The sequence below is a fragment of the Schistocerca nitens genome, chromosome 10 (assembly GCF_023898315.1).
Source record: "Schistocerca nitens isolate TAMUIC-IGC-003100 chromosome 10, iqSchNite1.1, whole genome shotgun sequence".
Lineage (NCBI taxonomy): Eukaryota > Metazoa > Arthropoda > Insecta > Orthoptera > Acrididae > Schistocerca > Schistocerca nitens.
Window position 1 is genome coordinate 17,004,790 of NC_064623.1, and position 27,984 is coordinate 17,032,773.

General features: G+C 44.9%; 1 protein-coding gene across 1 annotated transcript; it reads left to right on the forward strand.

Annotated features, from left to right (window-relative positions):
- The first annotated feature begins 313 nt into the window (after nucleotides 1-313).
- Nucleotides 314-27,984, forward strand: LOC126209807 (serine/threonine-protein phosphatase 6 regulatory ankyrin repeat subunit B-like). The gene is made up of 3 exons (XM_049938942.1): nucleotides 314-2,428; nucleotides 16,182-16,268; nucleotides 26,575-27,984. The coding sequence occupies exons 1-3, from the start codon at nucleotides 314-316 to the stop codon at nucleotides 27,616-27,618; spliced, it is 3,246 nt and encodes a 1,081-aa protein (XP_049794899.1). The 3' UTR covers nucleotides 27,619-27,984.

Genomic DNA, 27,984 nt, shown 5'->3' on the forward strand with positions numbered 1-27,984 from the left:
CCAATCAGGTTCTAGAAGAAACCAAATTGGTAACAAGAGCAGATGTATCATACTATCCCTTTTCTTGCAGGTTCTTGTTGACGATGCGGAACACAGCTACGACACTCTACTTCGCATGCGGCAACTGGTTGGACCCAAGCGCCGCCTGGTCATAATATCGTACAAGGGGGATGACTCGTTTCTGGATACTTGCAAATCAGGCGATATTTGTGAAGACAGCTGGAAGGAGCTCATAGCTGTCACCATCAAACTGAATAGTGAACAACATGTATGCTGCCTCGAAGATCTCTGTGACACTGCAAGTCTTAAGGCGATGCTGGATGGGAAACCTGAAGCATTGGTTGCTCTATCGCAGCTGTCAGACCCTGTGAGGATGGGACAAGACTTGGACCCACTACCGGTGAAACACATTTCCAGACAGCTCACATTTCGGATGCGTGTCAGGGAAGAATTTTTCTCGTGCCTTGGAGACAAGGATGTGTGCATCACGGATGAAATGTCCTACAGGCTCTTGACCAACAGTTCAGTTGTGGAGAATACTGTCAACTTTGAAGAGCTTGATAATTACCTCAGTGCTTCGTACGTAGTTTGGCCTCTCCTTGTCGTTGCTAACAACATCGATCGTTCTGCAGTTCAGATGATATGCAGTAAACATACAGACATACTTGTGTATGTTTTAAGTTATGTAAATGACGGATGGGAAATTCTGTTCCTGCATAGAGGTAGTGCGAAAATTCGACCGTACATTGAAGAGGAATCGAGAAGCCAATTGCAAACTGTGAATGGCTTGAGAAATCAAGATGTCGTTGAAGGGAAACCAGGTGTAGGGAAATCTACTATGTTGCTGGATATGGCCAGCCAGCTAAAACGCCAGTATCCTTCATGGTGGATCTTGAGAATCGATTTATTGAAGTATTCGAAAGTCTTTGACAGTTGTCACAGCGGAGTCGAAGCCAGTAAGAATATCTTGTTTGGAGTGGTGTACAACGAGGGAAACCTGGGCGTACTGGAACACTCACTTCTTCAGCACTGCCTGCTGGAGTATCCCCGTATCATCTGCATGGTGGACGGCTTCGATGAGATCTGCCCGGATTACGGGGACAAGTGCTTACAGGCTCTGCAGGAGTTAGCTCCACGCCGGGGAAAGCTGCTGGTGACGACTCGACCATCTGTGACGGGCCGCCTCGAGAGTGCCCTGGGAGTTCTGGCACACTCGCTGCCTGCATTCAGCGAAGACCAACTTCGCGATTTCCACGGGTGGTCCCGGTCAGAGACAGGCCTTACTAATGTGGTTAGGGACCTGCTAAAGATTCCTTTGCTCTCAAGAATGTATGCAGAATCATTGGAGAGTGGAATTGTGGTACATGACATTGTGAGCCTGTATGAAGCTTTTTTTGAAAGGAAATTCAGAAGAGTGTTTGAAGAGAAGTGGTGTGATAGTTTATCTGAAGCTGGGAAGAAGGAAAAGGTCGAGAGGGAACGCCGAGAGCACGAGAAACAGTTGGGGTTTCTTGCGATGTCAGACTTGCTTCCCAATTTGGAGGTACCCCGCCCTGCACAGTTCTCTTCCACGGATAGAGACGAGCTCGTGAAGACTGGTATCGTTTACCAATTCATTGACGACAAGCCAGTTTTCGTACATAGGACCTTTGCCGAGTACTTCTTAGCCAAGTTGTGCCTTTATGACAATACAGACGGCCTGCGTAATCGTCTGTACTGCAAAGGTCTTTCTGACAGTGGGCTGGAGTTCTTTGTCGAGTCTTTCGATCGAATGGCGAGTAGGGGCCGACCCCTCCTGATGGCCGTGGTGAATGGCAGTGAGAGTGAGGTAAAATCGCTGCTAGAAAAGGGAGCGGACCCTGCAGAGGAGGATGTGGTGGGACGCAACTCACTGCATCTGGTACCGGCGTACAGTCGTGACTCTTCACTGCTGCGGCTGCTTGTGGAACGACTGGAGATGATGGGGGTGGCATCAGTGCCAGCAGAAGTGGCACGGGAGGCAGTGGAGGTGGAAGCAGTGTCAGAGGTGGATGAGGCGGCGAGGTCGGTCGAGAAAGGGAGGACCGCAGGAGCCGGATGGGAGGCGGGTGACTCGCAGTTGGCGGACGCTTCAGGGACAGGGGTTGTCGAGGATGCGGTGTCGGTGGCGATGGGTGCGGAGGACGGGCTGCTGCACTGGACGCCACTGCGCTACGCCGCGGAGCGCCGGCGCTGGAGGGCAGTGGCTGCGCTTCTGGAGATGGGCGCCAAGCTGCATCACCTGGGAGACTTCCAGCGCGGCCTGCACACACCTGAGGAGCTGTGGCGTGTTTACAAAGAAAGTGGATACAGAGCACTGTCCGATCACGTACTTGGCAAGACTGAGTCGGAGTGGAGTTCGGAAATAGTTGAACAGCCAGCCGAAAACAAGAGGTGTTCAGAGATAAAGGTAAGGTACACATATTTACTTTTTTGCATTAAAACAGAACTTATTCCACAAACTCCTAAGTGAAGTATCGGGAAAGTGGGGGAAATAAACCATATTTATGAGCAGTTATATCTGTATCCGCATTTACGTGCATCCGAAGACCTTGGTAGAAGACTCACATGTTTAGGGTTCCTTCTCACTGCAGTAGCATGTGGAGCGCGGAGGAATGACTGCTTAAACGCTTCTGGGAATGCTGTAATTGCCTTTAAGATCGATACATAAGGGATACACAGGAAGCTGAATACCATCTCTCGATTCTTCACTTTATACTGTGTGATAATTTGCGGCCCTTTTCAAGAGCCTGCCAAATCAGTTTTTTCAGCATCTCCACGATGCTGTCCTAAGAGTCAAACAAACCTGCGGTTATTGGTTCCCCTATGCTTTCTATGCGTTCAATAAACCCAGTTACTGCTATCTCGTGTGGGTTCCACACAAGTGAGCAGTATTCTAAGAGGACCCGAATGATTTGTAAGCAGTCTCCATTGTAGACTGCCAGCATTTTCCGACAGTCCTGCCAACGAATCTATGACTGATTCTACAAAGGGCGTTCAAAAAGTTGTGGACAGTAGTCTCTAATTTTTTTTATTTTTTTGCAAGAGGAGAATGAAATGTTTGTGAACATACTTGGAACATACACTGAGTCTACTCAGTGTAGGGTCCATCAGCTGTGACTCACCTGGCCCAACGTTCTTCCATGATGTAAATGCACTTTGGTAAAATTCTGGGGATTGAGTTCTACACCATCGCTTGACACAGGAAATAAGGTCTTTCTCACTATCAAATGTTTTACCGCGCAGGTGGGCATTCAGACGACCAAGAAGGTAAAAATCAGATGGAGCCAAGTCTGGACTGTAGGGAGGATGAGGAACAATTTTCCAACCCACTTTCTTGATTTTCTCCTGCGTCATAAGGGCTGTACGGGGCTTGGCATTGTCATGGTGTACTCTGATGAGCTGACCCTGAAGCTGTGGTGTGTGGGTCTTGATGGCACGTTGCACTTTGTCCAGTGACAAACAGTAATGGTCCTTGTTAATTGTGGAGCCAGGTTCCAAAAAGTCAATGAAAATGACACCACACTGATCCCAGAAGAAGGAGGCCATCACCTTTCTGCACGCTGTTCGTGAAAGTCTTGGTTTCTTCTTCTGAGGGGAAGCTGGATGACGCCACTCCATGGATTGGGTTTTGCTCTCAGGTTTGGACAAAAACAACCATTTTTCATCCTGGGTAGTGACGCTGTCAAAACACTATTTCCACTGTTCAGTAAAGCTCTTCATGAGACCATCGCACACATTCTTCCTCATCGTTTTCACTTCTATTGTCAATAATCTAGGCACCCAACGTACACAGATTTTTCTGTACCCTAGTGACTGTACCAGTGATACCACACTACCCAATGACAAACGAGTCATTTCAGCAAGATGTCGTGTCGTCACACATACGTCATTTTGGGTGATTTGATCAATGGTCTCATTATTCAAATCGCTCACTACCATCGATGGTCTGCCACATCGTGTATTGTCCAGTAGAGAGAAATCACCTTCTTTAAATCTCTGTAACCACCGTTGGATAGTGCTGCGATGCACTGTGTCCTCTCCATAAACAGGGAGCAACTTCCTGTGAATCGATGTGGCTGAGTCATAGCCGGTCTTGAAGAGGAACTCCATCACCGAACGTTGTTGCAACCTGACATCTACTTCACGGTCCATTATGGCTCGCCTGTAAATAAGAGAAAATACTTTTATACACCAACTTGTAGCTAAATGTTCCAAGTGTGTTCAAAAAAAATTTCATTCTCCTCCTGCAAGAAATAAAAAAATCAGAGTCGACTGTGCAACACTTTTTGAGCGCCCTTTGTATGTCATCATTCCGTTTCATATCCTTACAAAGTGTTATAGCTACGTATTTGTACGGGTTTGCTGATTCGAATTATTACTCATTGATATGGTAGTCATAGGCTATTAGTTTTATACCTTTTGTGAATTGCACAGTTTTACATTTCTCGAAATTTAAAAGAAGATGCCAAGATCTACACCATCTTGAGATTGTATCAAGATGTGACTCGATATCTGTGCAGCATTTTTCAGACAGTACTTATAGATGAATGCATCATCTGAAAAGTGCCTGAGGATATTAACCCTAGTAATACCATTTTCAATAACCCACATTACGGAGGGGGGGGGACTTATGCCCACCCTAAAAAATAAAAAAAAACAAAACACATTGATTGTTCTTGAATTATGTTAACAACATACTTTTTAAAGAGGTACGGATGTGGGAGTAGGATCCAGAGGCTGTAAATAACTTTTAGCAGACTCTCAGCAAAATCAATATACTGTACTTTCAATAATGTGTACTACCAAATTTATGAGTCCACACAAAATTTGAGAAATGCAGATTTCGTCCGTTGTTGTCGACTTTTACTCTCAACGTATTTTTCAAACAGATATGGATGTGTAATTTAGGTCCTGAGCCTGGAAATACTGAATGTGACATTCATTGGGATATAGACATATACTACTGACACTTAAATTTTTGATTTAAGTGAACAGAAAAATTTAAAACGTACGGAATATGATATAAAAATTCATTAAAAACAATAATAATTTTTTTTCAAAATTTTCAAATACAAAATAACTGGCTGGATTACAATATATTCAAAAGAGGGGCACAGAGTACCCTGCCTGCTCTGGCTTGTCTGCCAGATCACTGAAGAGGAAGATGACCAACGAAGGTCTCAACACGTGTTCCTGGAGCACACCTGGCTACTTCTATCACTGTCGATGACTCCCTATTCCAAATAACGTGCTGCGCCCTCCCCACGAAGAAAGCCGCATTAATGGTCAGAAATATCGTTCGACACCCCCATACGCTCATACTTTTGTTAATAAACCTTGTTGTAGTACTGAGTCGAATGCTTTTCGTAACTAAAGAAGTACTATTTACTATAAAAAACAGTCTTGATCACGATTTATTTATCAAGGTGACCGGTTTCGACCACTACCGTGGTCATCTTCTGACCATTGAGTAGGAACCTCTTTCTGTTGGAAAATCACCACTGAGTAGTGATTCTCCAACAGAAAGAGGTTCCTACTCAATGGTCTGAAGATGACCACGGTAGTGGTCGAAACCGGTCACCTTGATAAATAAATCGTGATCAAGACTGTTTTTAATAGTAAATATTTGTAAGACATTGATCACTGCCTCTCCCATAATGTATTCAAAAGTAATTAAAGAAGTACTATATCCACCTGATCGATATATGTAAGGAGAGTGCGAGTTGAGTTTCGCACGATCGGCGTTTTCGGAATCCATGCCATAGAAAGACACTGTACCGCCAAGTATTCTATGTAAAAAAAAGTGCTAATAAGAATTGCGTTATGCAAATTGTTCTAAGCCTTCCGGCTCAAAATTGAATAGGGGTGGCGGGCACCAAACAGAGTTCTCTTGACAGAAGAAATGGATGGAACAAAATGAATATTTGGTATTGTATTGACGTAAACTAGTTACACCGGGTAGCAACAACTTAAGCCCATGGTGGCAGCTGTAAGTGGATGCCGCCAGTACTGTTACATACATTACAACTGGCCATTGCCGCACAGTGTGAAAAGCAGTTACTTTTCAGTTTCAGCTGGGGTTTCGTGTGTTTTCATTTAACATTACAGAAAAAAAATGTGTGGGACTAGGATTCAGCACTCATGTGGAACGAGAAACGTCATTCCCTTCCAATCCAACGAAGACTGTGTCCGTCGCTTAGACATTAACATAGAAGTAGGGTGGTGTAGCCTCCTGGTGAGACCACATCCTCTCCGTCCTCTCATGCATTACAACAGCTACGGCAGTACATCTCAGATAAACAGAAGGTAATATGCCTCTGACAAAGAGAGCGGCAGCTAGTAAGGTCCTATTAGCTAGTGTTGTAGAATTGTAGCGAACAAGCCATCCTAAGCCATAGACATACTTTTTTGAACGCCACGATTTGGTGGTATGCAATGATGCGATACACTCTACCGCAAAAAAAAAAAAAGACTCACCATGAACGAATTACGCAATGAGATGAAAATTGGTAAGTGTGATGTACATATACAGACAAACAAATGATTACAATTCCAGAAAAACTGTATGATTTACCCTATAGAAAGAGATTCACAAACTGAGCAAGCCAATAGCGCATTGTTCCACCTGTGGCCCTTATGGGACCAGTAATTCGGCTTGGCATTGATTGACAGAGTTGTTGGATGTCTGCTGGGGGGATATAGTACCAAATTCTGTCGAGTTGGCGCATTATATCGTTAAAATCCCGAGCTGGTTGGAGGTATCTGCCCATAATGCTTCAGATGTTCTCAATTGGGGAGAGATCTGGAGACCTCGCTGGCCAAGGTAGGGTTTTGGTAGCGTGAAGACAAGCAGTAGAAACTATGGCCGTGTGCAAATGGGTATTATGTCCCTGAAATGTAAGCCAAGGATGGCTTGCCCTGAAGGGCAACAAAATGGGGCGTAGAATATTGTCGACGTACTGCTGTGCTGCAGATGTAGCGAGGATGACAACCAAAGGGGTCCTGCCACGAAAATAAATGGCACCCCAGACCATCACTGCTGGTTGTTGGGACGGTATGGCGGGCGACAGTAGAGTTGGTATCCCACCACTTTCCAAGACATGTCCAGACACGCGATGATGATGATTATTATGATGATGATTATGATGTTTGGTTTGTGGGGCGCTCAACTGCGCGGTTATCAGCGCCCGTACAAATTCCCAACCTTGCTCAGTCCAGTGTCGCCACTTTCATGAATGATGAAATGATGAGGACAACACAAACACCCAGTCATCTCGAGGCAGGTGAAAAACCCTGATCCCGCCGGGAATCAAACCCGGGATCCGTGCTCAGGAACCGAGAACGCGACCGCGAGACCACGACCTGCTGTCCAGATACGTGTTTGGCCTTGAATATCATTCACTGGAGTAGAATTGTCTTCAGTGATGAGCCCCGCTTCGAACTGAGCCCCGATGACCAGTGAAGACTTGTCTGGAGACGCTCCGGACAGCGATGGGACACACTCTGACTCTCGCCTGACAACCAGGTGTGATGGTCTGGGGTGCCATTTCATTCTTTCACATAATGACCCCTTTGGTTGTCGACCACGGCACCCTTACAGGACAGAGGTACGTCGACACATGTTTCGTTGCCCTTCAAGGCAAGGCACTCTTGGCTTATATTTCAGAGGGATAATGCCCACCTGAACACGCCGAGAGTTTCTACTGACTGTCTTCACGCTTGCCAAAACCTACCTTCGCCTGCAACGGCTCCAGATGTCTCCCCAATTTATAAAGTTTGAAGTACTATGTGTAGCGCCCTAGAACCAGCTCGGGATTTTAACGATGTAACGCGCCATCTGCAGACTTTGGCACGACATTCCTCAGGAGAACATCCAACAATTCTATCAATCAGTGCCAAGCCGAATAACTGGTTGCATAAGGGCCAGAGGTGGACCAATGCGTTGTCAACTTGCTCGATTTGTGAACCTCTTTCTCTTAAATAGATCAGCCAAATTTTCTGAAATTGTAATCATTTGATTGCCTGTACATGTACATCACATCTAACTACTGTCTTTATGTGCCATTTGGATACTTCCTTCACAGTGTGTGGCGGCTTCTTTGCCCTAGAGTGTATATAGGGCCTCACAAAAAAACGAGAAGAATCAGAAGAGGAGGAGGAAACGAAAAGAAACTTTATGGTTTGAGAGGTTGGTAGAGAGGAATTGCAAAAAACTACAATCTCGCCAGATTTTTGATGATTTCGCCTAGTGACGTCATGCAACATTGCCAGATTTCGTTCCCACTACTCCCCCATCTCACTGACAACACGGCAGAAGTAGGTGGCTCGTGTTAAGTACACAGGTCCAGATGGCGAGCGTAGCTCACATCCCACAGCTGTAAAATGGCGAGAAATTATCAAAAAACATTCTGTTTTTCTCCCACTCCTCTAATGTCACACTAGAAGTAGGTCTCTTGTGCAATGTTTAGAACCCAAGAGCCCACTTGCTCTGAGTTTTTAAAATGGCAGAAAATCTCAAAATCCAAGATGATGTACGTTTCCTAAATTTAAAATGGCGGGTAATTAAAAAAGATCCAATTCGGTGTTTGTAGGTCAATTGTGCTGCTGCGTTCTTCTGCTCCTATCTGACGTTACAGTCGGCGATGACGGAACTACGTCACTTGTCCTAAGTTTAATATCGAAGAGCGCACTTGTCCTACATTTAATGTTGTCCTTGTGGTCTTCAGTCCAGAGACTGGTTTGATGCAGCTCTCCGTGCTACTCTATCCTGTGCAAGCTTCTTCATCTCCCAGTACCTACTGCAACCTACATCCTCCTGAATCTGCTTAGTGTATTCATCTCTTGGTCTCCCTCTACGATTTTTACCATCCACGCTTGACAATGGCTTTTTCGTAAATGCAATGTTATTCGTAGTTGACCGTGAAATGTGATTCAAATAATCGGACTTCGTATTTAAATCGGTTCCAAAGACTGCTGCGGTAGGTGCGGACTCAAATCTAAATCTCAATATTAGAATAATTTGCCAGCCATGTTGTTGTGACGTAACACTACGCCACACTGAGAAGGAAGCCGAAAGGCACGCGTACACACACGCCGACTGGCGTCAAGTCTGGAACAGGATACGTTATGACTGCTATAAAGAAAATACGTAGCTTTGGAATATACTTAACTTTTAATGCTTCCTTTGGTACATCTCTCTTGACTATACAAATGAGACTCGTAAGATACATGCACTGATACAATTGGCGCCTTGCTAAGTCGTAGCCATTAACTTAGCTGAAGGCTATTCTAACTGTCTCTCGGCAAATGAGAGCAAAGGCTTCGTCAGTATAGTCGCTAGCAACGTCGTCGTACAACTGGGGGTCGAGTGCTAGTAAGTCTCTCGAGACCTGCCATGTGGTGGCGCTCGGTCTACGATCACACAGTGGCGACACGCGGGTCCGACATGTACTAATGGACCGCGGCCGATTTAAGCTACCACCTAGCAAGTGTGGTGTCTGGCAGTGACACCACACATGTCAATACGTCGTACAGAAGTGACTGTCTACTAAACATAAAAAGTTTACACAGTTAGTTAAATCAGATATATTCAACGAATAAGCCTACAGTTAAATAATTCTACTTACTTTCATAAATATAAATTCTTTACAGAATCGAGTGCCTAGTAAGATTGCAACTCGCAGTGTTCTTATATAACATCAAATATGGCGGTGTGCCAGTTAATAAAATATACGTGCTGCCCGCACCAGTTGTTCTGCAAGACCTCCTTCTTCTTAATCAAACATAAGAGTGTCATAATTGTATTTTGTTTTATCAGCGGCATAGCGCTGTAGTTCTGTGCCATAGGCTTTATTTATTTGTCAGAGATTAATTTCCGAGGAAACTCACGCACGGCATGCAAATGTGCCTTTATAAGGCTGTGGTAGGTGCTCACACGCAGGTCTCACTGATACGGGGCCATTAATGCTGCAACTTCAGAGCTTTCACGATTCAGTCAGTAGGAAGGCTGTGCAAATGAAGAACCATAGGAAAAATTTCAGAATGTATGAGAAAGTTCCGATGGCATGTGATGGTACAACGGTAAAACTTCCAAGTAGAAAAAGCCACAGTCTGAATACAGTTTGGCAATAGCCATTATTTCCATTTTAAAGTTTTACAGTGCTGAGACTTGTCCACTATGCAACAGTCGAACGATGCAAATTCGTGTACCTTCTCCTACTATAAGTTGATTAGTGAAGCGAATAAAAGCTATCGGTAAACGTGCTTTCAATACAAATGAAATGAACTACGGCTATTTGATGGTTCGATGCAGCATCTACATACAGGTCGTTGCGAAACTATTGGTTCAAATTAGTACATGAGGTAAAGAAAATAAAAAAAAGTATTTAGTTATGGTACATAGCGTCCCTGATGATGATTTCTGATGCGAGTGGTGTTTTACACAGAAGGCAGTCGTAACATTACGAGTATGTGGGTGAGTTATTCGTCCACCTAACGGTGGTATTTAGGAGAGCTGAACCTTTTGCCTGCCTGGGTACGAGTCGGCAGGACGAGAACGTCATGTGACCATTCCAGGCGAGTCCAGGGGTAGAGACAAGCAGAAGCAGTGCTGGAAATGAGGAACTCTCAAAGCTGGAAATTTGGAAAGCTGTTGTTCGGATGTCTTCGTGCAGGAGACAATACTCAAGAAATGGCGGAGTGTCAGACAGGCTGAAAAGTGGCTTTTTACAGCTCTTTGAAAGTCTATAATAATTTACTGTGAAATGTTGATACAAATCTGAGTACAAATGGTTCAGATGGCTCTGAGCACAATGGGACTTAACATCTGAGGTCATCAGTCCCCTAGAACTCAGAACTACTTGAACCTAACTAACCTAAGGACATCACACACATCCATGCCCGAGGCAGGATTCGAACCTGCGACCGCAGCAGTCGCGCGGTTCCGGACTGAAGCGCCTAGAACCGCTCGGCCACAGCGGCCGGCATCTGAGTACAGTTTACTATTTTGCAAGTAACTTTATTTCGATATTCATTGCAAGAGCTATTAAAAAAACTTTCACAATTTAGGACTGGTTAATTGCATGCGTTAGCCAACGGCGTTCTCGGACTGGTAACATTGATTCCCGTCAGATCACCGAAGTTAAGCGCTTCGGGCTGGGGTAACACTTGGATGGGTGACCAACCGGTCTGCCGAACGATGTTGGCAAGCGGGGTGCACTCAGCCCTTGTGAGGCAAACTGAGGAACTACTTGACTGAGAAGTAGCGCCTCCGGTCCCGTAAACTGACATACAGCCGGGAGCGCGGTGTGCTGACCATGTGTCCCTCCACATCCGCATCCAGTGACGCCGCCTGTGGGCTGAGGATGGCACGGCGGCCGGTCGGTACCATTGGGCCTTCGTGGCCTGTTAGGACGGAGTTTAGTTTTAATTGCATGTGTTCAAATGGTTCAAATCGCTCTAAGCAGTATGGGACTTAACATCTGAGGCCATTAGTCCCCTAGACTTAGAACTACTTAAATCTAACTAACCTAAGGACGTCACACACTTCCATACCCATGGCAGGATTCGAACCTGCGACCGTTTCAGCAGCGCTGTTCCGAACTGAAGTGCCTAGAACTGCTTGGCCACAGCGGTCGGCTAATTGCATGTTTTCGCGGACACCACAATTGAAAAGAGGACCTGAAGACACTTCTGTCAAGAAGGCATAAATAAGCGCTTAAACAATATTTAACAACAAACTGTTGTCATTTATCGTGACCATGCTTGCGCAAGAATACTGACATTCATTTTTGAAGAAACTTTTCTTTACATTTCTTTCTTTAAATATTGTTGTACTCTTTTTAGTTTAGTCTTGGAAGTGCTCATATTGTGTCACATCATGTCTATACAGCTTAAGAACGATGTATTTTTGGTTGGGACGGCTTTCAGACAACGGAAAAGCAGACTGTAGCTAACACTGTGGGAGGCAAGTGGGACATTTCGAGTGGAGAGCTCAAGGGACCGATTCTGCGTAGTCTTATGTTCGTTCTTGAAGAAGGCAGACCTTTCTGAGGTGACGTCAGTTATTTGGTGGAGGGTGTGATTAATTCTGGGAGGTGAACGGCTGCTTGAGACTTTAACTTCGAGGACATTTTTATGCTTGGATGTTCGCTCTCGAAGAAGGTAGGCCCGCATGTGGTATCGTGTGGTTTTTGATGGAGTCGGTGGTAGATTGTCGGTGGTGAACGACGGCTACCATACTTTAATTTCTCAAGGGGCTTCACATTTCGAGCGGTCTGAATGTGCTGCAGAGAAGGAGTCTAATTTTTTCCACTTATATGAAGATAAACAGATTATGAGTTTCTGCTCCTCATCTCGTGTGTGCAAATTTGTGAATCATCATGTTGAACTCTGAACTGTTATGAGCTGGTGAATATTTCTTGCACTGCGATTACGAAATGGACTTAGTTTTCACCGTACGTCTGGTGACTATATAGTCTGGGGATTTTGCTACCATTCTCGTAACGCTCTCAACAAAGCTTTACTGCATTTGGTAAGGGTATTGTCCGTCTGTACTTTAACTATCGTAGGACCACTTTTTGTTTATTTGAGATGTACTTTTTTGAATAAACGTTATTCAGCATGTTTCGCTGTCGTCTACTTCAATAACAGACGTTAGAATAGAACCGTTGTACTAAATTATTCATTTAACTTTTATTTTTATGTTCATTTTATTAACTTTAATTGTAGCCAATGCGTAGGCTATTTGACTGCAGGATCGCAGCCACATGTTATTTTTTGCAGCAGAATAGCTGCAGGGCATGAAAGCAGACGTGTGGGGCTGACAGTATGACTACACTAAGCGATTCTTTTTGAACAGAGCCGTACACATTTCAAGTATCTAAAGTACGAGTAAGCGCAGCCAAAACCGCAGCTAGTTTGCTGGTATAAGATGCGGCTTGGAACAGCAACTGCACAGCAGCAGCAACCGTTAACAGCTAATTACAGCAGTGGCGCGCAGAGGAATTGCTCGAATGCGTGAACATTGCCCTGTATGCATGCAGTATATCACCAGACCATTGACTATCATGTCTGTTCGAAGGTACGTGGCATGTCTGCAGGGGTACTAGCAGCCACAGAAATTCTAGTGGCAAGGCCTTCTTCTGTTTTCGCAATAGTTTCGCTCACCAGCTGTTTCAAATGCTTCCCAGAGATGGAAATCGAGACACTTGAGGTTAGGTGACCTAGATGGTCAGTCCACAGGGCCACCTTGGCCGACCCATCGATTCCCAAAGCTGGCTCTCAGATGATTCCTCACAGCAGTGCTGAAATGGGCTGGCACCGCACCATCGTGATGGAAGTACATCCTTTGTCTAATATTCAGAGGTGTATCCTCCAGCAGTTCTGGTGACACATGTTCCACGAACATGCGGTATCTCCCCATCCGTTGAGGTGGAATCTAAGAATGTACAGTCCAATCAACCTATCACCGAGAACGCCGACCCACACATTATCTGCTCCTTTAACTAAACTCTGTCATAGATTCGTCGAACAAAAATCTGTACCAATTAGTTGGAAGAAGCACAGTGTGCACATGTCTACAAGAAAAATTAAAACTAAACTCTTCCGAAACAGGCCATGGGGGCCCAAAGGTACCAAACGGCCGCCATGTTATCCTCAGCCCACAGGTATCACCGGATGCGGATATGGAGGGACATGTGGTCAGCACTCCACTCTCCCAACTGTGTATGAGTTTCCGAGACCAGAGCCGCTACTTTTCAGCCAAGTAGCTCCTCAGTTTGCCTCACAAGGGCTGAGTGCACCCCACTTGCCAACAGCACTCAGCAGACCAGATGGTCGCCCATCCAAGTGCTAACCCAGCCTGACAGGAACTGGTGTTACCACTGCGGCAAGGCTGTTGGCCCGTCTACATGACAGCTATCCACCAAACTACCGTCCAGTATCCTAGACATCGATTTGTTGTAGAATCTTAGAACATATTCTCACCTCAAACATAATGAGGTACATGAAACAGAGTGACCTCCTCCATGCAAACCAGCATCGACTCCGAAGACATCGATCAAGAGAAACCTACCTGACACATTTCTCACATGGTATACCAAAAGCTTTGGATCAAGACAGCCTGGTAGATGCACTATTTCTTGATTTCCGAAAAGTATTTGACTCAGTGCGACATATATACTCATTATCAAAAGTACGATCGTATGTACTACCAAGGCGAAGTTTGTGTCTGTATGGTAGATTTTGTGGTAAGGAGTAAGGAGAATGTTGCTAATGGTGAGTCGTCGACAGATGTAGATGTGTTGCTGTTCCTGTTGTAAATTAGTGACTTTGTGGACAATATAGAAGTAATCTCGGGTGTGCCCCAGAGAACTGTATTGGGACCCTTGCTGTTTGTGTTGTATATTTGTGACTTTTTGGACAATATAGAAGTAATCTCTGGTGTGTCCCAGAGAACTGTGTTGGGACCCTTGCTGTTCATGTTGTATATTAGTGATTTTTCGCAGACGATGTAGTTATCTACAATAAAGTATTGTCTGAAAGAAGCTGCATAAATATTCAGTCAATATCTTGATAAACGTTTCGAAGTGGTGCAAAGAATGGCAATTTGGTTTAAATTTTCAGAAATTGTGCTCTTCACAAGACGAAAAAACGTAGTGTTCAGCTACTATAATATCAATGAGTCACAGTTCGAATCAGGCAACTCGTAGACCTCGAGGTGGTAGACCTCGCATTTTTGGCGGAATACTGGGGAAATGCTATCAGTCTCCAAATAAAGTGGCTTACAAATCATTCGAGCGATCTGTTCCAGAGTACTACTCTAGTGTATGGGACCCACATCTAACAGGACTAACAGAGGATATTGATTGTATACAGAGAAGGACAGCACAAAAGCACAAATGGTCGCAGGTTAGTCTGACCTGTGGGAGAGAGTCACAGAGACGCTGAAGAAACTGAACTGACAGAATCTTGAAAGTAGGTGTAAACTGTCCAAAGAAAGCCTATTTACCACGTTCTAGGAATGACGACTCCAGGAGTGTACCAGAATCCCCTACACAGCTTAGTGTATTCATCTCTTGGTCTCCCTCTACGATTTTTTCCCCTCCACGCTTCCTTCCAGTACTGAATTGGTGATCTCTTGATGCCTCAGGTCGTGTCCTACCAACCGATCCCTTCTTCTAGTCAAGTTAGACCACAAATTCCTCTTTTCCCCATTTCTTTTCAGTAAGTCCACATTAATTACGTGATCTACCCATTTAATCTAAAGCGAAAAATGTCCATACACGACAGAGTGTGCCCAGGATTCTTAAATAAGTAATAAACTTCGATGCAGAAACCAATACCATACAGCCGCGCACTCAAACGCGCTGCTTCCCGAGCGGGAGGGCACGAATCCGCCCGGTGGATTAGTGTCGAGGTCCGGTGTGCCGGCCAGCCTGTGGATGGTTTCTAAGGCGGTTTTCCATCTATCTCGCTGAATGCGGGCTGGTTCCCCTTATTCCCCCTCAGTTACACTATGTCGGCCATTGATGCGCAAACACTGTCTCCACGTACGCGTACAACTTAATTACTGTACCACGCAAATATTTGGGGTTACACTCATCTGGTATGACATGTTCCCAGGGGGAAGGGAGCAGGGGGGTCCACTTGGGGCCGAACCGCACAATAACCCTGGGTTCGGTGTGGGGCGGGGGTGGGGTGGGTGGACTGCTGCGGCCTGTTGTGCAGTTGTGAGCCACTGAGGGTTACAGCAGGACGAAGCCTCTCCGTCGTTTCTAGGTCCTGAGATTAATACACACTACAATACACAATACCATACAAATACATTTTAGAACGTTTAGTGTTACATTCATATCTGTTATTATCTCCCCTTCCATTGATGAGAGGTGAGTGGGGACATTTGGTGTACTGTCATTTGCAAAGCTATTCTCTTTGAATTCAACAAACATAAAAATGTTTTCCCGGACTTCACTGATTGGTAACAGCTGACTTCCCTTTCATTAATGTGTCTTCTTCTCATAGGGCTCTTCAGTAATGGTGTGCTTGAAATCTACTCCTGCGGCTGCGATGCGTTCTGTTACGACGCCTGATTTTCTAGGTTTAGTTGAACTCAACAAGTGTCCAGACCGCTTCACTATACTGCTGCCTTTGTTCTGTAGGTTGGGCTGTCTATCGTCTGCACGCAGATGACCGCAAAACAGTACGAAGAGATCGCTCTTGAAGCCGCAAGAAACTGCGATACTCAGGTAAGGCCAACTTGACAACAGCTGTTCTCATTCCTCACGGAGAGAAACATTTCATGTTGAATAACCTTCTCACAAATACAGGACTGACTCACTTGCCATTTCTTCCTGTGCCCTCATTATTGGAACACTGGTGCAAGTTTAACTGCACTGGCTGTATAACACAAAATTCACTTTTCCCACACAAGTGAGGTCATGATGTGCGTGAAGCCTACTTCTAACCTTTGTAGTGAACAAAATCAAACAATGGAAAATCCAGGATGGAAAGTAACAATATCATGAAAAGTCAAGTTGCCACTCACCATATAGCGGAGATGCTGAGTAGCAGGCACAACAAAATGACGGCCACAAATAAAAATTCGGCCAGCAGGACCTCCGTCAAAAATAGACGAAAGACACACACACACACACGCTCATGCAAACGCATCTCATACACACATGACTGCAGTCTATGACAACTGAAGCCACACGTGGACAGTTACATACCCCAACATAGTAAGTTACCTAGCGAACCCAACAATGCTTCGCAGTTGCTAAACACGGTACTCCATAATCTGCTTCTGCCCTCTCTTCAAGTCCATCTCCTCTTCCTCCCTTTCTCTCTGTCAACCACCGCCTGTCCCCCGCTCTCTGTTCATATCCTCTCTATATCCATTTTCTCCCTCTCCACTCCCTGCTCTCTCCATCTCCTCTCCTCCTCTCTTTCTGGCCTTGAGCTTTGATTGTCTTTATTACCAACATATCGTTGACTGGGAATCGAAGTCGCTTAATGGGTGAATCGCATACGGAGCATGACAGACCTCTCTTGCTGCTGAATCGGTGAACGGGTGGGTTACAAAGTACAGCGTGATTATAAGTAAAGTTAAACTTTCAAAACGCTGTACAAATAACACCACTGGTCAGACTGACGTCAAATTGCAATTGGATATTATCGGAGAAGTGGGAAAACGTATGGCAGAAGAAAAAAAATCGTGTGAAAATTGATCAGTAGATGGCGCTGTAACTAAAAACACCTGTCATGCACACCACCGTATAAAGTTGGTTTAAGCACTGCGACGTTGGCCATGACTGTCTGAATGCAGGATCGCGCTCTACTCGTAAAGCTGTATTACAAGAATGGTGACTGTGCACACGTCGCTCTGCAGAAGTTCCGGGCACTGAAGGGTTTGCAAACAGGCGTTGGTCCGATGACTGCTGTGGATCTGGAGAAAATGATTCGGAAATTCGAAAACACGGGATCTTTTGATGTGCAACCTGGTAGAGGGAGGTAACGAATTGATTCGACGTCAGTGGAAGCAGCGGCCACGGCAATTCGGGAAGAGACGAGTGTTGCTCTGCAAACGTATAGTGCACGGAGAATTGTCCGAACATTGGACATACCCGTGAGCAAGGTGCGTAAAATCATACAACACTTCCTTCTTTATATATGAGGACAGTAACTGTTCTCGAAAGAACAGAATACTGTTGATGACCATGCAGCTTTTCCCTGGAATAAATGATGACTAACTGAAACCCTCAGCTGCCGACAGGTGTTGTTGATTCTGTTCTTTCGAGAACAGTTACTGTCTTCATATATATAGTTAAAGGCTACCCAGCCATTGACCTTCGTCTGTGCGAATGCGCACATGTTGCCAAAACTCTTAAGGGAATCGCCAAAGCGTGCGCGAGTAATGAGTGAATGGGAAAATGTCTATAAGGTACATTACATATGTAGAATTCTGGACAGTTGGGAATGTGAGTCTCACGGGAAGCGTGCAAGGGATAAGTCCCTGCAGTCACGCCATTCATCTGTGTCCTCGATGACTCAGATGGATAGAGCGTCTGCCATGTAAGCAGGAGATCCCGGGTTCGAGTCCCAGTCGGGGCACACATTTTCAGCTGTCCACATCGAGGTATATAAACAACACCTGTCGGCAGCTGAGGGTTTCAGTTAGCCATCATTTATCCCAGGGAAAAGCTGCATGGTCATCAACAGTATTCTGTTCTTTCGAGAAGAGTTACTGTCTTCATATATATATAGTTAAAGGCTACCCAGCCATTGACCTTCGTCTGTGCGAATGCGCACAGGTTGCCCAAACTCTTACGGGAATCGCCAAAGCGTGCGCGAGTAATGAGTGAATGGGCAAATGTCTATAAGGTACATTACATATGTAGAATTGTGGACAGTTGGGAATGTCAGTCTCACGGGAAGCGTGCAAGGGATAAGTCCCTGCAGTCGCGCTATTCATCTGTGTCCTCGGTGGCTCAGATGGATAGAGCGTCTGCCATGTAAGCAGGAGATCCCGGGTTCGAGTCCCGGTCGGGGCACACATTTTCAGCTGTCCACATCGAGGTATATCAACAACACCTGTCGGCAGCTGAGGGTTTCAGTTAGTCATCATTTACTTCCTTCTTTGCTATCCACTCAAAATTACCCAAAACCTAACTAACCTAAGGACATCACACACATCCATGCCCGAGGCAGGATTCGAACCTGCGACCGTGGCAGTGGCGCGGTTCCGGACTGCGCGCCTAGAAGGAGCTTAAGAGCGTCGCACAACAACAGCAAAATGTCTCCAACATAAAACACGTCCGATCTCCGTAATAGCTTCACACAGTCATAGAGTAAGTATCTCTGGAGTTAGCATTCACATGCGCAGAACAGATTTTGTGTTGTCAAAATACATTGCCGCCCTGGTCACGTGTTCTCAGGACGTCGTGTGTTTGTCCGTATAGCGCCCTGTACATTTCGAATGTCACTACATACCTACTACAGACGGATTCTTTTCGTACGTGTCGTGGATTATTTATATATGTTGCGCAGACATTTTAACAGTATCCATTTGATACCGGGAATAAACCAGCTACGTAACTTTTAAGGGCAAGTGACATTGCATTCTGCTTCTTTGCGATAGGTGTCACAGTTCAGATGCACTCGATTTTTGGTAGTTTTCGGTATGATACGGTACTTTATAGTATTACAGAGCCTGACGTACATTTTTGCAGTGATAGTCTTGCAAAACGACTTGACAGTACGCTAGTACTTTTGCAAGTGTCCGAAAAACACCGAATTTGCCACACATTAGTGATTGTATCCCTGCTAATTCGTCCATACTTTGAAGTGATTATTTAACGCATTTTACGTACTTGCTCCCAGTTTATTAAATAAATAGTAGACTGAGTAAGAAGGGGGGAAAAAGGCGATCGGAGAATAAATGTACTGTAAAGCAAATGCAGTTGGTCATGTAACAGTCAACCCATATAACACCATTAAGGGAAGTGGAAAGTGACACAAATGAAAGAGTTTGGGGACATGTTTACTAATATTTTACGCTCATCTTTTTTGCACTATTGTCATCACAGTTTGTCAAAGTTTCTGAGTGTAAAGATGAAACAGACCCTTCAGTGTACAAACCTATGCCAAATAATGCAGAATGAAACACATTTCTCAGTGAAATAAAGTAGCAAATATGATAAAAAAGTTATATATACGAACGTGACAAATTTCGTTTTACAGATGGTTTTCGTGTGGGTACTTTTGGTAGTAGGTGCTGTGGAAAATTAAATATAGTTGGTATAGCATCTACCTTCAGCCACACACATCCTAATTTTTCTCTGTCTAGACATTCCTCTTCAAAGTGTTTTGAACATACTTTGGAATGTTTTGTGGGGACAAAATACTCCTCCTTGTTTTCTGGAGCCACATCTTTACTCGTTGTTCATCCTTCGGGAAACTGAAGTATAATCACACATAATCATTCTCCATGTTCTAGACACACTTAACATGGTCTCGTACTGTAACTTTACAGTAAACAAAAAGGTTTGGACACACATATTATACGAAGACAATTAGACTCCCACTGTATTGAATTTATCTGTCTCCAGTCTTTCAAATCTATATACATAATCGACAAGTCACTAATAAATGCATGGAGGATACTATTTGCTGAAAACAACTAACCATTCCCTTTCCTGTTCCACTAGCAAATTTACGAGAGGAAGCGATTGTTTGTAAGCTTTTGTACGAGCCGTAATATCTATTATATAGTCATAAAATCGTAGAAAAATAAGTCTACAGAATCAAGCCCTAATTATAATGCGTCTCTAAATTTTTAAACATATACAGTGTGTCTTACTAATATGATAACTATAATTAGAGCTACATGGTATGTACCCATGAAAAGTTACTATCCCTCCTTTCACATATTTTTCTTTGCATCCGTAGCAACAACAGTAATTCACCATCGCTGTTACACTATCAACAAACGGTGAAAACATAACAAAACTCTTGATATTATAAACTTCAAACTCTGCGGAAAGCACACACGCTCAGCGAAGTACCGAAAACACGTGACAATCCTGGTTTAATGTTGACAACATGCGCAGAACGCAATGCTCACTCCAGAGATATTTACTCTATGCACACAGTCCTCAAATATACATCTTTGGTTACTTATTCCAGAGAGATGCGTCCGTAGCGCGGAACGTCCAATTCTCGCAGGCAGTTTTACCTACTCTCGGGATTAATAATTCGCCGCACCTCAGTCAGTTATTTACCATTTACAAACCATTATATTCGGGAAAGGATTCCTGAGAAGTATCCTTGGAAAACCTGGAACAAATTTAATTTAATCTTATGTCCCACCCAGTAACTTACAAAATTTAGTTAAAAGTTTAAATAACAGATCCGACATTGTCTTTATATAGGGTGTTCTAGCATTGGTGGAGACGGGTAAATGTGAAGATGTTTTGGTAGCGACGTCAGCACGACGTCTGATGGAAGTTGCAGGACAGGTGTATATAGAGACGGAGAATCGCCGTCTTGCTAGTGTGTGTGGGATGGTAGGGATGATCAGGAACAGGGCTGATCCTCGCGTAGGAGAACGGCTGCATCATACCCTCATAAGGCCATTCACAGGGCAGTGATGTGTGAACATGTAACATACCCTGGAACAAGCATAGTGCTAATCATTACTGATGGCAAAGCGCTGTGAGAGAACGGGTAGTACAGAGACTCTTCATTCTCACGCTACTGGTCTGAATTTAGTGATTCGGAAGAAGTAATAAACATTTTATTACTCAATATTCGGGTAAATTTTCGCCACAATTATCTATTCCTTTCTCCTTTATACATTTGTTTATTAATATCAGAGTACCATGTCCACACTTGTTGTCCTTGGTAAACTCTGGTGATAATTCCCTTTCGTGACTTCACCTTTTTCTTCAATGAAGCACAAAATCGTTTTCGAATATGATGCGCATGAGTATATCCTTGCTTATTAGCACACACATAACCACTCATGTGTCTCATCACTAGTTTCTTTTTATGACACTTCATCATCACGTGGTCATAATTTATTTTGTAGCTGGAAACACACAACATCTCACGTGAAGTTCGTTGCTGTTCACGAAATCCATCAGTACTCTGCACTTCTGTCAGTCTTTGAAATTACCTTTAACCTTTACTGAATATAATTACGAATTTATCTATTCCCCCAGATCCACACAAATTCAGCCCAGTCGTTTCTCTTCATATAATTACGGTTTAATACCGAACACCCCACAAGGATCACACATAATCCTCTCAATCTGGTTTGACATTGTCCTTCCAAATACTTTTGTTGGTAATCTATCTCAATAAAATTTCCTGAAATTCCACCCAGTGAATCGACTTGTTTCATTGCTTCGAATATATATATATATATATATATATATATATATATATATATATATATATATATGCCTTTAGCATGAATATTCCCATGCACATATCATTAACAATTACATGAAAACTGATTAAGATTACCAATATAACTATATTTTTTACTGAAATTAAAAGAAAACATCATAATTACTTTTCATTAAGAACATACAAACTCACTTCACTGAAAGAAAACATATATTTACATAATTATTATAATTAACATATTGAAAGATACGCCTCAGTCGCGAGAATTTTCTAGTCTTTACCCAGGTTTCGGCTACAATAATTTAGCGTCCTTCCGAAGCATAAAATTACTGTAACATGCTCCTGAAGAAGTCTAGATTATTCTAGCCGAAATCTGGGTAAAGACCAGAAAATTCTCGCAACTGAGGCCGATCTTTCAGTATATTAGTCTATCACAGTTGCTGATGGGGCTGCAACATGCTAAAAATTCTTAGATATCATTATAATTCATCTGTTATGGATCCCTGTCGACCCATCATAACCTTATCTGAAATTATGAAAAAATTACTTATATTACTGTTAGGAAAATTCCTTTTCTTGTATTTTTTCATTCCATCAGGAATGAAACTTTTTAAAATCGTGATGAGAATATAATTCCTTTATATTTCTGGTCTCAGGGTGTCCTAAGACATATGCTCCTGGATTTAGTATCCTAATCACTTCAAATTGTCCTTCGTACATCAGTTAAGCTTGATGGTCACAATACACAGTGGTTCTTGCTCCATATAAATAATAATTAAACTCTTTGAATGCCCCCAACTACTGCAAGAGCCTCTTGTTCCGTGATAGTATACGATCTCTCACAACTTGGCAGTGTCCTACTAGCGAAAGCTACTGGGCAAAAGGTGGGCTTACCATCTATGTTCCGAGTTTGGAACAAACAAATGCCCAAACCAACAGATGGTGGGCGGCGCTGCGGCGGACAACGTCTCTATGAAACAAGTCTCTGGCGCAGCTGTTAGATCGGTTATTGCTATCAACACTTAAGTTAGTTTGAACGAGGCGTTGTAGTCGGCGCATGAGCGATGGGACACTGCATCTCCGACGTAGCAATGAAGTGGTTTTTTTTTCGCTTCGACCATTTCACGTGCGTACCGTGAATATCAGGAATCCGGTAAAACATCAAAACTCCGATATCGTTGCGGCCAGAAAAAGATCCTGCAAGAAGTGTGGACCAACGACGAATGAAGAGAATCGTTCAACGTGACAGGAGTGCAACTCTTCCGAAAATTGCTGCAGATTTCAATGCTGGGCCATCAACAAGTGTCAGCGTGCAAACCATTCAACGAAACATCGTCGATATGGGCTTTCGGAGCCGAAGGCCCACTCATGTACCCTTGATGACTGCACGACACAAAGCCTTATGCCTCGCCTGGACCTGTCAACGCTGCCATTGGACTGTTGATGACTGGAAACGTGTTGCCTGGTCGGATGAGCCTCGTTTCAAATTGTATCGAGCGGATGGACGTATACGGGTATGGAGACAACCTCATGAATCCATGGACTCTGCTCGTCAGCAGGGGACTGTTCAAGCTGGTGGAGGCTCTGTAGTGGCGTGGGGCGCTTGCAGTTGGAGTGATATGGGACTGCTGATTCGTCTAGATACGACTGTGATGGGTAACACGTATGTAAGCATCCTGTCTGACCTGCATCCATTCACGTCCACAGTGCCTGCGGAAGGACTTGGGCAATTCCAGCAAGATAATGCGACCCAGAATTGCTACAAAGTGGCTTCAGGAACACTCTTCTAAGTTTAAACACTTCCTCTGGCCACAAAACTCCTCAGACATGAACATTATTGAGCATATCTGGAATGCCTTGCAAAGTGCTGTTCTGAAGAGATCTCCACCCCATCGTACTCTTACGGATTTATGGACAGCCCTGCAGGATTCATGGTGTCAGTTCCCTCCAGCACTACTTGAGACATTAGTCGAGTCCATGCCACATCGTGTTACGGCACTTCTGCGTGCTGGCGGGGACCCTACTCGATATTAGGCAAGTGTACCAGTTTATTTGGCTCCTCAGTGTACTTCCATAACATGCCTTGGCTTGTAGAACTTTGTTTAGGGCGTAGCTTGTTGATTCTCCTTTCCATATGAGAAAAATCTGTCTTTGTCAGATCTTCCTATCATGTAGTTGAGACTTTGCTGTGAAAATAAGAACAAATATTCATTGCTATTACATCTAATACGTTTGTCCATAAGACCAAACACCATCTTATTCACTGTCTCTTACAGGTGTATGTATTTCCTTCTGGTCACTACAATCAACTCCTGATGTACATTCGTTGGTGAATAATGCTGTTTCTACGACTTTCGTCTATAGTGGTGGCAGGGACCTAGCAACATCACACATTCGTTCTTTTTGGACACGCAACGTACAGCTGTCAAATAGTCTTTCAGATGAAAATGATGATTATAAAAGTTCTCAGATCTTGGAATCCTTCAGTTTGAGTAGATTTTCCTTTTTGTCTATTTAAGCTATCTGTCACTGGGCAGACGGAATTTTCGTTATATTGCTCCCTTTTGGCAGTTATTTACTCCACCGATAAGAAAGTCAGCAATTTCGTGATATCTATCATCTACTCCTTCACTAAAAGTTTCACTTTGGACTCTAGAAGGCATGCATTCATCATCCTGATGACCATCAGTGTTTGAATCTCTGCTGTCTTCTTGATAAAACAGAGTTTCAGTTTCAAGCCATTCAGTAATAGGTAATTTAATGTTTTGATAACTTGTGTTGACTTCAGATGCTCTTTTGTCTTTACAGGTAGAGGGCTATGTGATTAGGTTCTAAGTAAGGAGTACTAGTATCTTCAGTAAATTGTTTGGCAAGGAATAAAACATACACACGGCCTTTAACGAAACCCCAGAGAAAGAAATCCAATGGTGTCAAGTTTGGGGAGCGAGGTGGCCGTGCAATTGGGCTTTCACGGCCAGTCCACCAACTGCAGATGCGATTGTCCAGTAAGCCTCGAACTCCTGTGAGGAAATGAAATGGTGCATCGGCTTGCTGGTGGTAAACCGTCCCACCACGGTCATCTTCATCGATCTGTGGAATTAGGACGTTTTGAAGCATATCCAAATAAACAATACTAGTGAAAGCAGCCATTTTAATGGTGCACTACGCTGGGGGTCGTAGTGGCGGAATGGGGTACTGACGCACTACGTGAATCGTACTTGAGGTTGTTTATTACAAAATGACACATCTACCGATTCTGTAAGTTATGTGAATAAATTAATATGTCTCTAAAAACGTGTAAGTTCCTTTTTGACTCACCCTGTATAAACGAAGTATCGAAAAAGCGGCTGTTCGCTATGGTGTCTAAAAGACTTTTGTTATGCGTTATACTACACTGAAGGGGCAAAGAAACTGGTACAACCATGCGTTTTCAAATACAGAGATATGTAAACTGCAGAATATGGCGTTGCGGTCGGCAACGCCTATATAAGACAAGTGCCTGGCGCAGTTGTTAGATCAGTTACCGGCTGCTACAATGGCAGGTTATCAAGATATAAGTGAGCATGAGCAATGGAACACAGCAAATACAAGGTAGTGATGAAGAGGGGATTTTCCCGTACGACCATTTCACGAGAGTACCATAAATATCAGGAATCTGGTAAAACATCAAACCTCGCCGGGACCAGTTAAAGGTTCTGCAAGAACGGGATCAACGACGACTGAAGAGAACCATTCAGCGTGACAGAAGTGTAACCTTTCCGCAAATTGCTGTAGATTTAAATACTGGGCCATCAACAAGTGTCAGTGTGCGAACCATTCAAACGAAACATCATCAATATGGGCTTTCGGAGCCGAAAGCCCACTCGTGCACACTTTATGACTGCATGACACGTAGCTTTACCCATCGCCTGTGCGACATTGGAGTTGTGATGACTGGAAACATGTTGGCTGGTCAGACGAATCTCGTTTCAAATTGTATCGAGTGGATTGACGTGTACGGGTATGGAGATAACCTCATGAATCCATGGCTCCTGTATATCAACAGGGGACTGTTCAAGCTGGTGGAGGCTCTGTAATGGTATGGGCCATGAGCAGTTGGAGAGATATGGGACCCCTGATACGTCTAGATACGACTCTGGCAGGTGACACGTACGTAAGCATCCTGTCTCATCACCTGCATCCATTCATGTCCATCGTGCATTCCGATGGACTAGGGCAATTCCAGCAGGACAATGCGATGCCCCACTCGTCCAATATTGCTACAGAGTGGCTCCAGGAACACTCTTCTAAGCTGAAACACTTCCTCTGGCCACCAAACTCCCCAGACCTGAACATTATTGATCATATCTGGGATGCCTAGCAATGTGCTGTCCATAAGAGATCTCCACCCTCTTGTACCCTTACGAATTTATGGACAGCCCTGCAGGATTCACGGTGCCAATTCCCTCCAGCACTACTCGAGACAGTAGTCGAGTCCACGCCGAGTGGTGCTGCGGTACGAGTACTTCTGCGTGCCTGCGGGGGCCCTACACGGTATTAGGCAGGTGTACCAGTTTCTTTGGTTCTTGAGTGTATTATGCTTGTTTTGCTTTTGTTGATGTTCATCTACTATTCGCTCTAAAAACTTAATACGTTTTACAGGTGGCGATGCTCGTGTTACATAAAATGCAGTTCGAACTGCACAGGGGCTCCAGTGGAAGTGGTCAATTGGACGAGTGTGGGCAGACGCCTCTTCACGAAGCGGGGCTCGGCAGCACTTTGTCCCAGCAGGTGACGAAAGCAGACGACGGTGTCAACCGCCGCGACGAATTCGGCGAGACGATGCTGCACAAGGCAGCAGCCAGAGAGGACGGCCGACGCGTGCGACAGCTGATCGAGACTGGCGCCGACGTCCACGCACGGACCAGCCACGGTTTTACTGCGATGCATCTAACTGGCAGTGCCGACTGCATAAAATGGCTACTCCGCGCAGGCGCTGGCGTTAACGTCCGAGACGAGACAGGTAGGACGCCACTGCACTATGCGGCTCTGAGGGGCGTCACCCAGGGTGTGAAGCTGCTGTTGGCCGCCGGTGCAGACGCGCTCGTGGAGGACTCGCGAGGTGAGACATCGCTGCACGCCGCGGTCGCGGCGGGGAATGCCGAGTGCGTCAGGCTGCTGGCCTCCGCGGCTGGGAACCTCGATACGGCAGACGGTAACGGTCTCACGGCACTGCACCACGCCGCAAAGAACGGCGACGTGGAAAGTGTGAAGCACCTGCTGCGTGCCGGCGCCCACAGCAGCCCGGCGAATGACGTCCTGGGCACACCCCTGCACTTGGCAGCACTGGCGGGTCACGCCGAGTGTGCGAGGCTGCTGCTGCAGGCGGAGGCGGACCCGGCGGCGAGGAATGCCGCCGGCAACACCGCGCTGCAGTTCGCCATAGCTAGCGGCAACACCGACTGTGTGCGGCACCTCCTGAAAGCGGGCACCGACATCCAGCAGAGGGACCAGTTCGGCAACACGCCGCTGCACTGCGCGGCACTAGCGGGCACCGCGGACTGCGTGAGGCTGCTGTTGGAGGAGGGAGCCGACGTGCGCGAATGCAACAACGACGGTCGAACTGCTGTGCAGTGCGCCGCGCTGGGGGCGAAGGACGAGATCGTGATGCTTCTGCTGGACGCCGGCGCAGACTTCGGGGACTGACACGCGCCGCTCCCGGCAGCAGGCCTGTGCAGTCTGCGACAGATGTCGAACGAGTGAATGAACGTAGTCACACAAGACTCTATACTCGTCTTAGCCCAGTAATTAGCCATGCTTCCTTAAGGAATGGCCAGTTACGGTTAAACTACTTAGTAGCAAAATCGCTTTACAAAATATGGAGAAAACGATAATGTAGACAATTTTAGACCTATTTGTAGCCGCACGGGATTAGCCGTGCAGTCTAAGGTGCTGCAGTCGTGGACTGTGCGTCTGGTCCCAGCGGAGGTTTGAGTCCTTCCTCGGGCGTGGGTGTGTGTGTTTGTCCTTAGGATAATATACACTCCTGGAAATTGAAATAAGAACACCGTG

Bases quoted from the DNA above. Each gene is read 5' to 3' on its own strand.
- LOC126209807 (XM_049938942.1), top strand. From the start codon at position 314: ATGCTGGATGGGAAACCTGAAGCATTGGTTGCTCTATCGCAGCTGTCA. The intron at 2,429-16,181 runs GTAAGGTACACA...TTTGTTCTGTAG, and splicing joins AGAGGTGTTCAGAGATAAAG to GTTGGGCTGTCTATCGTCTG. The intron at 16,269-26,574 runs GTAAGGCCAACT...TACGTTTTACAG, and splicing joins CAAGAAACTGCGATACTCAG to GTGGCGATGCTCGTGTTACA.